This window comes from Calonectris borealis, chromosome 2, assembly GCF_964195595.1.
Source record: "Calonectris borealis chromosome 2, bCalBor7.hap1.2, whole genome shotgun sequence".
Lineage (NCBI taxonomy): Eukaryota > Metazoa > Chordata > Aves > Procellariiformes > Procellariidae > Calonectris > Calonectris borealis.
Genome location: NC_134313.1, coordinates 24,068,242 through 24,082,700, shown reverse-complemented (window position 1 = coordinate 24,082,700; position 14,459 = coordinate 24,068,242). Strand labels below are relative to the sequence as shown.

Sequence of the window (14,459 nt, the reverse complement as noted above, 5' to 3'; positions counted from 1 at the left end):
TGCTAGGGTCTGAGGGCTTTGGTTCTCTGCTCCAGATGCAGATGCATCGCAAGCACTTAAGACATTACAAAGACCACATCAGCCTGCACCCCTTCAGTTGTAGTTACAGCATCAGCTGCTGGAGGAGCACTGAACCATGGATGCTGGTCGTGGCAAGCTACAAGCTCTCAGGGTTCACCTTGTTGGTCAAAAACAGGCTATCAAAGTGATGGGGAAGGGCCAGTACGAGTAATGCAACCTTCTGAAGCAGTGGCCTGCCTCATGCCCTGCTTGATTCAAAGGTCTTGAGGACTACAAAGTGCTCACATGTATATTGTTTAAAATACACATGTTGGTTTTGTTTAATGAAAAATATTGATTAATGCTGGATCTTCCAAATATTATGATTTAAATGGAAGTAAGATTTGGCTACAGTTCAGTAGGGGACAGGAATATCTGCCTTGCCTCCTTTTGTCTCTTTGTGGCACTGCTGTGGTTGTTTATTTAAAGGAACAAAACTTTCATTTCCTTTCCTTCTTCAAGACAGCAGTCTTGAATCTTAACTAGTGCAGCCTGAAGGGTGGCGTGCTGCTCAACTCATTTTCCCTATGAAGAATTAGAGCAGTGCAGTGTCTGTAAATGTTGTGTTTCGAAAGACTCTGATAGAGATGTGCAAAAGGAGAATAGTCTTCTAAGCTCTAATTTTGGTTCCCACTACAGGTTTGGCACTATGTCCGTCCATTTGATGTTTTATTATGAAACCCCCAAATCTCAAATTTTAGTTTGTTTCTACACAGTCAGGTGCTGATACGCCCAAAATAAAGTGCATCCTTGCAGTGAAGCTTTGTTGATGTACAGTGATATCCCCATCAAGACATTTTGGAGGATTTTTACCACTGAATGTAAACTACAAAGAAAAGAACTTTTTTTTCCTGTGTGTCCTCTCTCATGAAATTTTTGGTCAATGGAATTCAGAGATCAAGTGTCTGTCTTGTATATTTTTGTCTTTCAGTCTATGGATTGTTTAAATGTTGTAAATTAATTCAAACAATTACTAAAAACTAAACTCTCCAGCTGTCAGAGATGCTGTATATTGATTGATATGGAACTGGAAAGGAGTATCTTAGGACTTTCAAAATGTAAAGCTTATGACATGTTTATATGCTCTTCCATTTCCTATGAATTGAGACAAGATACAAACAAGAATGTTTGTGCCAAAGTTTGTGACAAGCCCTCTTTCTGGCAAACAAGGAAACTATGTATAAATAGTGTGCTTTTATATTAAGAAAATAGCTCATGTAACTTAATAGTGTTGCATCTGGGAGAGGGGTTTGATAAACTGTAAATACAGTTATTTTATTTTTTGTACATTTTTAAGAAGGAAAAAAATAAATATTCCTATGTATGAGATAATATTTCTGTTGCTGTGGTGTGTATTGCTACATACCGGGGATTGAGTTCCTACTTCTGAGCCCAGAAAACTTTTCAAAAAGAAGAAAATAAAAATTCATTCTACTGAGAAAACAAGAACAGAGACTGAAAAAAATAATCACCAAAACATGGGTTCAGTGACTGGCCTGGTAGACGGCAGGGAGAGCGGTGGGTATTGTCTACCTGGACTTCAGTAAGGCCTTTGACGCTGTCTCCCATAAGATCCTCACAGAGAAGCTGTTGATGTACGGGCTGGATGAGCAGACAGTGAGGCGGGTTGAAGACTCTCTGAACGGCTGGGCCCAGAGGGTGGTCATCAGTGGCATGAAGTCTAGTTGGAGGCCAGTGACTAGTGGTGTACCCCAGGGGTCAATACCGGCTCCAGTCCTGTTCAACATCTTCATTAATAACCTGGATGATGGGGCAGTACCCTCAGCGAGTTTGTTGATGACACAAAGCTGGGAGGAGTGGCTGAGACACCAGAGGGTCGTGCTGCCATCCAGAGGAACCTCAGCAGGCTGGAGGAATGGGCTGACAGGAAGCTCATGAAGTTCAACAAGGGGAAGCGCCAAGTCCTGCACCTGGGGAGGAACAACCCCATGCACCAGTACACGCTGGGAACTGCCCAGCTGGAAAGCAACTTCGCAGAAAAGAACCTGGGAGTCTTGGTAGACACCAGGTTGAACCAATGTGCCCTTGCAGCAGAGAAGGCTGATGGTATTATCCTGGGCTGCATCAGACAAAGCATTGCCAGCAGGCTGAGGGAGGTGACCTTTATTCAGTGCTGGTGAGGCCACACCTGGAGTCCTGTGCCCAGCTCTGGGCTCTGCAGTACAAGAGAGACATGGACATACTGGAGAAAGTCCAACAAAGGGCCACTAACTTAATGAAGGGACAGGAGCACCTCTCCTGTGAGGACAGGCTGAGCGAGCTGGGACTGTTCAGGCAGGGGAAGAGAAGGCTCCAGAGAGATATTATCAGTGTGTATAAATACCTGAAGGGAGGGTGCACAGGAGACAGAGCCAGGCTCTTTTCACTGATGCCCAGTGACAGGACCAGAGGCAAATGGACACAAACTGAAACACAGGAGGTTCTGCCTGAACATCGGGAAACACTTTTTTACTGTGAGGGTGACAAAGCACTGGTACAGGTTGCCCAGAGAGGTAGGGTCTCCATCCTTGGAGATATTTAAAAGCTGCCTGGACATGGTCCTGGGCAACTGGCTCTAGGTGGCCCTGCTTGAGCAAGGGGGTTGGACCAGATGACCTCCAGAGGTTCCTTCCAACCTCAACCATTCTGGGATTCTGTGACACGTTGGAGTGTCCGGGGAACCCGGCTGGAAGCGCTGGCACTAACATCTTTGTGAGTCCAGGGCACCTGGAATGAGATCCTTACCCACATCTGCTCCTGCTGTGCCCTGCGTGCCCAAAGCACTGAAGCATACCTGGCCATGCGTCCTGCAGTAAAACGTTTTATTCTCCACCAGTTGACTTTGTCTTTTCAAACAAGAATCCAGGAGGTGAGAACATCTAAGCAAGTGGGAAATTGCTTGGGAAAGCATTTGCCTCAGCAAAGGGAAGCTGCCCAAGCAGTGGCGGGGCAGGCCTGTCTTACCGTGGGGTGGAGAAGTTCAGTGCTCCTGCCGAAGGCAAGTCCTGAGCGGGACAAGCTGCCATCTGAGAGCCAGCCCCTGAGATCTCCTCTCTTGTGCCAGGCAGAGACCACACCTGGGCAACAACGAAAGAAGTTGATTCACCTGAAATGTCTTGGCCAGCGGAGTGTTGACTCCAAGAGCCCAGCTTCCTCCAGCCCTTCCCCATCCCCATCCAAGCAAAGCTCATCTAGTTGTGTCCAGCTCTAAGAGCCTTTTCACAGCCACCAAAGGTTTTTAAAAAAGGCTTTCCCTGTCTGCTTGGCATTTTCTAATAATTTTGAAAAGTATTTGTCAGCTGTTTGTTTGTGATACAGCAGGAGAGCTAGGCATTAAGTGCTCCCTAGCTTGGCGAGTATGACCGACTAACCAAGAGCAGAAGAGGTCTTCCCAGATGCACCGGAAACTGCAGAGACCCGTTCCCCTCCCACCACATGCTCTTTGCCCTGACGCCAGTCTCCAGCACAGCCCGTGTTGCCCCACCAGCCTGTCTGCAGTCGACACCTGAGCTACAGCAGAAATCAAAAGCCATGTGTGAATAATGCTGTGTGTATATATATATATATTTTTATATGATGGCAACTGTGGGACTGGCTGCAGTTCACTGGTGCTGGTAGCCCTCACGAAGAAGTCACAGCTCCAGGTGATATCCCTGCCACTGCAACTCCTCAATCCAGCAGGTTTTGGGGAGTTTCTTGGGGGCTTTGCCTGGACAAGCAGTGTGGGGTGAGCCAGGACCAGCTCCCGTGGGGCTCTTCAAAGTAATCACCTTTCCTGGGCACTGCTTGTGATAGAGGTTAATCTCAAGAGGAAATAGGCATTGGTTTCAGTTACTTTCCAGAGGGATTTAAATTACTTTTAGCACCCTAGTGCTAATCCCAACTCCAAATTTAACCCAGGTAAAAGTTTGAGGAGCTTAAGGAGCACAGGAGCACGAGCCAGCTCCCTCCAGAGCCCGGCTGATGCTGGCAGGAGCCCCTGCTGCAAGGGGCTCTGCTGCTGCCCCACGAGCTGCGTCTCAGAGCGACTAACCACAGCTTCCACCCTACCAACCCGTGGTCCCTCCCCACACCCTGCCCCCCGGATGGCGTGCTACTCATTCGGGGATAAAAAAATGCCCTAAACCTGGAGAGGGATTTAGCTATGGCAGGGAAAGCTTCCATCAGCCAGCTAAGCCGGCCTTTCCAGCTCGGGAGGACGAGGACTCTGTCTTGCGCTGTCCTTCCTTTGCTTTTATAAACCGCTCCGCGTTATCTGCCCTGTGCCCGGCTGCCGGCTTTAGCCACTGGATGAAAAACTGTATTAGCAGTGGAGATCCCAGCCGGCTGCAACGTGCCGGCACAGCACCCATGCACGGCTTAAGCCCTCGCTAAGCCCTCCAAATTGGCTTGCCCGGCTGCTGCCCCTTTGCCCGCGGCGGTGAGCGGGCGGGGGGCTGTGAGGACAGCAGGCAAAGGCTTCGCTGAGGTTTGCTCACCAGACCATGGGGCTACATGAGGCTTTAAGGCTTCGCTCCGGTGTGAAGGGAGTGACGGCACATGGCACATCATAGCTAGCTGCAGCAGAATATTTATTAGTAGGAAAGAACATTTAGGGGATTTCAGTAGGAGAATTTGTTTGAACCGTCGGTATCCACCACACATTGGTTTTCATCAAGATTGTTCAAGGTTACATATTTATATAAGAAAACAAAATAATTCATATTTAGGTGCAATCAGTAATTCCAGTATGAAAAAGCACCATGTCACAAAACAGTTTACAATACAAAAGTCTTCAAAATCTAACATTTAAAAACAATATTTGTTCAACAGTAATAACAATACAGTAAAAAAATTCTTATTTCCCTTCAAACAATACTGCTTATATATTTTGGCACTGAAAAAGAAACTATCACAAACGCGCCTTTTTAACCACACAATGCTGTTTTGTGAGTGTCTATATAACAAGGAAAAACATGCTTTTGAAGTCAGTCATTTTGCCAGGTGCAGTTTGAACTGCTTTCTCCATTAAAAATAAAAAACTAAAAGAAAAAAAACTCCTAAGCTGCAGCATGTCTTTTCTTTTGGCCCAGGACACAATCTGGAGAAGCATCTCTCAGACTCAATCCGTTGAGTAAGTCAGCCCTGCCCAAAAGGATCGGAGCCCCTCTTCCCTCTCCAAACCCAACAAGAAATGTAGACCTAAGCCCCCAAAATGGTCCCATCTTTTAGGGACTGACCTCAAGTTCTCGCTGTATTAAGCGCCCCGATAAGATTCTGACCCAAACTTGCCACTCAGGCTCTTCTTTTCCTTAATTGCTTAATTCCTCAAATTTTTAGTTAATTAATTTTAAAATCACTTGCACAAATGGTCTTAAAATGTGAACCCATTGGTTTTGTCCTGGTGTAGCCAGCAGTCCCAAGGAAAACCAAGCATGCACGCGGGTGAGCTAAGGGATAAGGAAGCCTGGCGCTGAGGCCAGCGGGGTGCTGCAAGCGGGACCCCCTGGCCGGGTCTCCTCCTGGGGCCAGGACCAGCACACAGCATGGGAGCGGGAAGGGAAAGTCTGAGAGAGGGAAAGACAGAAAACTACACTTTTCAGGAAGAATTAAGGATTCTGCTCAAAACTGACCCCTATTAAAACGAGAATGCAGGTACTGTGCTCCGGGTGAAACACCGGTGCCTGTGTGCAGCTATGACGGCCCTTGAAAAAGGCTGATTCTAGTGAACATGCAGTCCTTGGTGCTATCTCTAAAAGCCGAACAATAACCAAAAAAAATCATTTTAAATAGTTTTTACATCTTACATCAAAGATGCCACTACGAAAACACAATAGTATCACACATTAATTAGTACAGTCTTAAAAATGCAAACCAATGCTGGTAAGACTCCCATACATTCTGCATATCATATGTACAGAAGAGAACAGCTTCTCGAGAGGAGAGGACAGTCATAGAGAGATAATCTTCTGGTTTTTTTCTGAGTACATTGCATAATACAAATACATTATCAGCATAAGAAAACTTTACCCCGACACTAAGAGTTCAAGAAAGGTCCCAGCTGTGGAAGTTAATAGCAGGGGGAACGGTGCACGTGCTGGGGGGCACAAAACACATACACAATCCTCCGCCAAATTCTCCATCTCCTTCAATGGTCTGATCATCTACTTCCATTTTACTGGATAGGTTTAACGCGTCGCTCTGCGAGTACACGCTCCCAAAGCACGACACAGCACAGGGGCAAATCCCAAGAGCTGCCCTCAGTCTTCCCGAAGGCAGCTCACCTCTAGGTGTCCTTTCTGTGGGCTTTGCCTGGCTGAGAACTGGCTGGAGACTCAGAACATCACCAGATGAGCTCACAACAGAAGCAGGGGGAAAAATTAACACATCACGATAGCTATAGGCAACTACACGCAGGACACTAGCTATTCTAGACAGCCATAAGAAAACTATGCGGACCAAATTAATTTAATTCATAGTTGTCCCTCCTTTCTGAGTTGTAAAAGTCTTCCTTAAGATATGTAGGTTTGCTTACAAAGCATTCATCTAGAGAGGTATCTGATTTTGCCAAGACACAGGATATGCTGAATTCCGTGCTGCTGCAGTTAGTCTGCCTGTGGTAGCTTATTTAAAGTTAGGTTTGGTATCTCTACTCTATGCTGCAATGTAGAAACAGCCCGAGGGAACAGAGATGAGAAAGTTCTCCCTGTGGAATGGTCATGGACTTAAACGGGAACTGGGCACTTGGATCCATTCAGCTTTTGGCCATGGTTTTTCTCAATTTAATAGTCTCTCCAGCATCAAAAATATCTGCCCAAATTTACGCAAACAAATGTGTAACTACTTACTTTTGCATCCATCACGCCATCACATCATTCCCTCGGCAATATCTAAAAATCAAAAGGTATCAAGTACTTCTGTCAGAGGAAGACAATATTAGTCACCTCGGGTTCAAGAGCAAAATAGAATTGAATATACAAATATTAACTACAAGACTGCTCAGACGGAATTGAAGTGAGCAAGTGGAAGAGATAAGCATATTGAAATGCGGCTCAATCTGTCTCCTTGCAGCAAATGTGCGGACAAAAATAATCCCTAACGTAATTAAGCACTTCATTTTTGCTAGGCACGCTGAGCCCACCTCGCTCGTAATTGCTCCGGCAGCTCTGCTCTTGGGATCATTGGGACTCTTGCTAGCCCGTGAGCTAAACGACCGGCAGGGCTCGATCTAAGAGGATCCAAAATAAATAAATAAATCACGAACACAACTAAAACAAGAATAAGGAAATTAAACACAAAATACCACAGAAACATGATCTTGTAGAGCATTCATATGACTAACATGGAGCACAATGTCTTTAGTAAGCTTCCTTAGATCTTTATCAGACTGAAACTCTGGTTTTGTTTTTTCTTTTTCTCCCAGATACTAATAAAAACTATTTGGTTGCCCTGGAAATGGGAATAAGCTAATGACAGGAAATAAAAAGGTGGTGGTGGTGGCAAGGAACTGCGAGTTCTCTCCCAAACAACCGCATAGGACCCATTAATCTCCCTCTGAGCGCAGCCAATTAAGAGCACAAACGAAGCTTGGAATTTAAGAGGATTTTCTCAGGTGGGTTTACTAATCACCATCATCCCACTTGGTGGGGGAACGTGAGGCCAACCCTGAATACCGCTGAAACCCCTGTCCCCAGGGAGGAGAAAACCAGAGGTCACACCCTCGACACGTGTGTTTGACAGATGGCAGGAAGAGTTTCCGCCTGACATTACTGCGGCAAAATTATCTCTTGGTCCACAGCATCTGGGCGCTCCGGGCAGCACGGGGGCACCGCACCCTGAATTGTGATGCATAGGAAGATATTGCTCCTGCCTGGAAGAAATCGGCTCTCTGGGGAATAAACCATGGGAGCGGAGAGCGAGCACCGGTCAGGTTCAGTCCGCAGTGCACCAACAAACACATACAGGATAATGAAAACCACATTGTTGCAGAGGTTCAGTGAGTTCTTGAAATGTTTCGTACTGCCACTGCTTAATAATAGGAAATAAATAGTGTGGTTGGCAAGGTACACACAGGAGGGCCAAAAGCTGGGAACCAAATCAGAAGCTGTTCCATCTAAGTGCATCAAGCCTGGCTCCTCCAAGGGCTGGTTTTTGTCATTCATTCACACAGAGGGTAGGGGTGACAACCGGGAGGTGGGCGCAGAGCCCTGGGGAGCCGGACGCCCTGAGTGCCTGCCCTGGGAAGGTGAGAACATCTTTGGTACAAGGTCAGGGCAAGAGGGGAAGATCTAAGTCATGTCTCAGCTGCATGGTAAGTGAACACTACAGAGAGGGTGGCTGTTGTGTGCCTCGAGATCTGGGAAGCGCTCAGCATGCCGAATAAGCTCAGATGACCATCTCTGTGGCAGGACCCAGAGTCCCCAGCCTCAGCACACGGTGACATGGGGACAAAGCAGCCCAGGAGGTCCCACAGGGGACTGGGGTGGCACAGAGGAGTTATTCTGTGCTGACTATTGCTAAGGGGGTTTCAGCTTGTGAATTCAGACCCTGATCTAAAGGCAGTGATGTCTATTACAGCTTTTCATTCCTGTAGTCTTTTCACATTGTTCACTACAACCCAAGCTCTTTTTTGCCTTGTTTATTGTGCATTAGTCAGCATTTTACATGTGATAGTTTAATCCCAACTATACATATTAAAATAACACTGACGACCTGTGGGAGCAATGAGGAAATCGAATCTGTACATTGCAAGAAGCCCCTCACATCTGGCCTTCTCAGCTGTTACTTGTTAAGATACAGAGAATATATCTGAAAAGCTTTATACCTTATCCTGTGAAAATCCCACCCCTGAAACAGCTTCTCAGTATGGATGAATTGGAAGCAACAGCAGCAAAAGCCAGGCTGGAATAAGGGGTGCTGCTAACTGAGACACCCACGGTAGCCAGGGATGGTTTCTGCAAGGGGCGAGGAGATTGACTTTGCATCCGACCGATTGTCCTACTGCTCTGAATGCCAGAGGCAGCTAACGGCTTCTGCAGCGCCTCGATGATGGTCCCGATTTCTAGTGACACTGCTTTCCATGCCAATTTACAAACCCTGCTGCTTTTTCCCTCCGTGTGCTTAAAACACAGCGGTTCTTCTCATCTTCCCCAGCCTGCAAAATGGCACCTGGGCTTTGAGAGTCAAACGGAGCTTTTCCTTCTTGACCACCACGACTGGGAAGAAAGCTCCCGCAGTTATACTTAGGAAACGCCTTATGCTCCTCCTGGGAGCTGTTTGTTTGTCTCCTAACTGGGGCACGGTGAACAGCTCTGTTGCTTACATGTAAGAAAGAGTAGAGTTATTCTGCTCCTGCAGCTGCATGTTCATGCTGAAGGTATTTAAAAGTGTATTTTGTCAGTGCCTCCGACTGAATATGCAGCAGACAGAGCTGCTCAGCTAGAAGGTGCCATTTCTGGTCTAGCCCTATCTCAGAGCACATCACACCACGAGTCTGACATATCACTGCTAGGTATCTTATCTGCCTACCGCGCAGTCAATGGAAAACTCCGCGTGCAGCTCTGAGGGCTGCTCGGCTGTCTGATGCTTGCCAAGTTTCTCTGCATTTCTAAGCACAAGTTCTGCCCGCGATACCAAGGAAACCGACTTCCCCCACTTTAAGACTCCTACGTGAGATCCCACCCAGTAAGACACAGAGCAAAGAATGCATCCAAATGCTTGTGCAAAGGGCAGGTGAAATATTCTTCTCCACCAGTCTTGCACCGGTTACCTGACACCTAACTCCTGAGCCCAAGGACCACCTCGCCGGGAAACCGAGGGAGCACCATGAGAAAGACAAAAGGAGGTGCTGCCGTAGCGGCTGTTCAGGAGGTCGCGTCCAGCCCTCCCCTCCGCGTGTTTCCCTTGGCGCTTGTACGCTAGGCTTCAAAAGGAAACTCTTTTGAAGGATGCCTCCTTTATCCTGACCGTGCTATACTGCAATCATGTTGCATCTTCACCAGTGTTGCTAAAAAAAAAAAGAGAGAGTTTTAAAAGAAGGGAGACAGCTGAGCTCAGGGCGTTTGTTCTGAGGCAGGAGATTCCCTCCCCACCACCACGTGTCCCCAGGGACCTGCCAGTTGTCACCGTGTTCCCCGGTTCACATGTACTGAGAGACATACGGCCACGGCCACGTTCTCATCTCAGCTTAGTCTGCGGATTAGGGCTCAACATCAAGTTACCACAGTTCACCAAGTTTCCATGAGTCAGCTGAGCCGAGGTTTCTGCCCATGTGTGCGCTTCCAGCCCACAGCAAATGCAAGGTAAAGTGACTTAGCCTGTTCTGCAGTGAAAGAAAATTAAGCTAAGCCGCATTATTGCACGTTTGCCATCAGTGAAAAGAGTACATGCTGAAAAGTCCTGGGGCTCAGCCCCCAGGGGCAGTTACTAAACCATGGGGACTTGGTCACGTGTGACCACTTCTTGTGCTGGTGTGCAATACTTCTGCACATAGACCTCATCCATCTACAGAAGTTACATGCTTCTGGCTTACTGTTTTAAGCAGTAGTGTCTAGAAAATGTGGAGGTCATGCTTTATAACAGAACAACAAAGGACAAAATGCCCCGACAAGAAGATAAAAATCCTACAAGCAACTAAGAACAGCAAGAGGAACAGCGCATGGCGGTGTACCTCAGGAACATCCATTTCTGTGAACTCACAGGGCTTCAAATAACGTTTAAATATAGATTTTTCTTCAGTCCCTCTCAAACCATAAGCGCTCACAAAAACACATGCATGCTGGTTTTAGAAGGGTTGTGTTCCCTTTTCCCTTCCCAAAGTACCCTAAAACAAAGACAGGCTGCGGCAGATCGCACAAGCCCTAGTCCTCACTTCACATCTTCTCTGGCCCAGAGTTTGGCAAGCTGACTGGGAATGCTGGATAAATGGGACTGGCATTTTCCATGGATTCAGTCTACATGCAAGATATACTCATGAATTTGTTTGGACAACACGTGAGTGAAGGTCACCTCTTTCACATGCAACTAACACTGGAGAATGCATCTACAAAATTAAGAGGTGATGTGAAAGAGTTTGTGCTGTCTGCCAGCCTTCCTGTATGGAAATATTGCTAATTGATTGCTTGAAAGTGTCTGACTTGCTGTGCTATTTTATACAGGGTAGGTCATTTTGTCTTCAAAAAGTTTATGAAGGGAGTTATGATTGCAAATACGAATGGCAGCAAAGCAGAAAATTCCAATCCAAGGTGCGCACCACTGCTGTCCTGCTGATCTGAGTCTGCGGATGCTCCTATCACAACTCCAGCTATGGATAACTTTTAAAGTACATGCAGAGGCAGGGAAAGAAAGGGATAGTTAATAGTTTAAAACAATACCAATCATCAGTGGTAGTCAGGTAAAAGAATAACTTTAGTTCACTCTGTAAATGTTTATACAATAGTCTTATCTCCAGCTACATCTTCTGCAGCTGTAGGCTAATTCTTATTCTTCCAGATTTTGTGGGAATTCTTATTCTTCCAGATTTTGCGGGAAGAATTACATCTCCGCTGGCCTGGGGTCATATCGCAGGCTGGGTTTTCAGAAATGTGTTGTACAGTATTAACACGTGAAGCAAGCCTGGCCCCAAAGCCCCAAAACTACTGAGCAAAAACAAACTGAGAGATTACGTTCTGGGCCAGAAATATCTTATAAAATTAAAAAGAGATGGAATGCAGTCACAGAAATAAAAGGCAATGTTTTAAAAGTTTCAGTCACATGCAACTGCTTTCACAACATTAAGAAGAAGATGGAACTGTAGATGGTATCCAAGTTCACCTTCTGTAAATGCCAGCTTCTGTAGGTCTGGACTGCTTTGGATCTGGGTGCCTGCACTGAGCAGGTAGGTTAGAAGTTCAGCAGGGTTCCTCTAGTGTCACCTAGTCCTGCCCGCTCCCAGTGATGGAGCACCTGGGAGCGGCTGGGGAGGTGGGACTGGTCGTTCCTGTCTGAGAGAGGGGGTGTTGATCAGTGCATGTCCACTGACCTCCCTGCAGCAATCCCCAGCAGTCTGGCCAGGCTTGTCCTGCTGAAAAACAACCCTCAAAGCACTCAAGAGGGAACATGGCTTTCAATATACATGAGCTGGTGGGTGCGGCAGAGAGGGCCAGAACCTCTCCAGGTAAAGCAGAAAATTACCTTGAAGAAGGTAGGCATAGGCTCTCCTTTGAAGGGTTAGATTTGTGCATGGGATGTCTAATAAAGAATAGGGAGAAAGAGATAGGGAACATTTCCATCAGCCGGAAGAATTGGTGCAAAATTTGCCAGTGATGCTTGTAACAGCTAAAAGCGCTAGATATTGAAATCTGTTTGTGTCTGTGGTTGGGCCTCTTTTGCTTTCTCGTTTTCCCACACACATCTCTGCTCGGTATTTTGATTAATATAGTGGGAATATATCATCCACTGGATTTCTGTGATCATTTGAGACAAAGGTGTGTGCCTGACGACATTTATTGAGTGTGATTAGCCACACTCAATATTTTTAGTACAACTGATTAGCATGTTATAACTGATGTTTTTTTCAATTTATTTTTATTCTATTCTAATATGCTCTGCACTTCACACCTGGCAATGCGAATAGTATGGAAAAATTAAGTCTAGGATTTTTTCTCTCAGTTATTGTACATGCTAGCTAGTGTTCAACAAAAAATTATTCCTATTCAGCTATTTGTTCATGACTCTTAATTAGTACTTAGCTAATCATCATCTGCAAAGCAGACTTATTTTACTTACTTTATTTTAAATTAAGGCTACTGGGGATTAGCATCTACAAGGTCACTTGACAAAACGCCAACCTTGCCTGTCAGGCAAAGGTTACCCTAACGAGCTCACGAATTCCCAGCGCTGTGCAGTGCCCACATGGGTACCTCCAACAGGATCACAGAGCAGACTTTAGCTAATGACAGATTAATGCCAATTTAGTCAGCATAAAGCCTCCTGTCACTAAAGCTTTTCCGTTGCAGCAGCGCTTGTAAAGTCCCTAAGAAATCTCACGTATGTGTACTAGCTTCGCATACAGCAACTTTGACCAAAGGATAAAGTTTTGCAGCAGCAAATTTCAGAACTCCTGCATCTAGGCGAAAAGATAAACATTCAACATTTCTCTCAAGAGCTGATCTTTTTTTTGTTTTAATTTTTATATATATAAATATACCATAAAGCGTACCATTTCCTCATTTCAGTACAGATTTTTTGAACTTTACTAAAATAAATGAAATATAAATGCTACAATTTTATGTTTAAAACAAGTTTTGATGACAGCCTTCCCCTAAGGGCAGGCCCAGAAACTCCTTTAGCTACGTGGAGAGAGACAAAAACACCCCCAAAAATTCATACTACTCAAGAGCATTCAGAACAGCAGATGTGCCTCAGCTGGAGCTGCGTGTCCGTGAATTCCTCACGTGAATGCCCACTCTCCTTAGTAGAAACTGCTTGATTACTAACCAGAAAATTTCACATTCAACATGTATCTCCCTTAAATTCATTGTCAAGACCCAGTTTTCCATATCTGTGTCTGCCTTTGCTGATCCCAAACAGCAAGAGGTATCGTCAGTTGTGGATTTGGGGATCAGGATTGCAAATTGCTGAATTTTCGGATAAAGCCATGTGAAATCAACCACTGTAAACCTAGGAAAAACTGTCCATCTTTGTTTTTTCCCTTCTCCTTTACAACCTGGAAAATGTTCACAGCATTGAAACAATGAGGCATAGGAGCAGGGGTGTGGACGATACACCCCACACCCGTTCTGCACTTTCGTACTTCTTCCTGATCCTGTCTTTGACTTTAACTGGTGCCTCCTGGACAGGAAAGGAGGTTCCAGGTGAATCCTACCCCACCCATCACAACCCCTTTGGTTCAACCTCTACTACACTTCCAGGTCCTGCGGGTGAATACTCAGCTACTAAAGCAGCAATCTAAAAATCTGTCAGCGTGTCTTGCTGCCAAGGGTTTTGTTGTTGGTTTCCTCCTTCTCAACGCGTACTTTCCAAAACAGACACGTTAAAACAAAAAACACAACAAACTCTTTAAAACAATGATAACACCACAATATCTGTTTAAAACAGTACTGTCCGTGCTCTGGACAAATTGTTAAGAGCAATTCAGCATTCTTATAATTAATCCACAACAAAAGAAGCTATAAGATGCCACAAAAGAAGGCATAATTGGCCATACAGAGGCAACACTACCATGAATGTTGTTTGGCAAGGAAAAAAAAAAAGCAGATACATAATTCATCCAAAGAAGGGGTTCAGAACTGTCCGGCGCTGCTGGGATCACACTGCAGGAGACGGACTATGGATGGATCGCTCTTGGCGCCTCGGATGAATTCTTCCAGAGAGAGCTTTCCTAGAACAGAAACATGTTTGCTCAGCGCACATGGTGGGTT

The 14,459-nt window shown here is 45.7% G+C and overlaps 1 protein-coding gene across 1 annotated transcript in view; it reads right to left on the bottom strand.

Annotated features, from left to right (window-relative positions):
- Positions 1-12,608: 12,608 nt before the first annotated feature.
- Positions 12,609-14,459, bottom strand: part of NCALD (neurocalcin delta) — a 49,870-nt gene continuing 48,019 nt past the window's right edge. Inside the window, exon 4 of the mRNA XM_075144581.1 lies at positions 12,609-14,419. Coding sequence (XP_075000682.1) covers positions 14,322-14,419 — 98 coding nt within the window. The 3' untranslated portion in view covers positions 12,609-14,321. The remainder of the gene's footprint in view (positions 14,420-14,459) is intronic.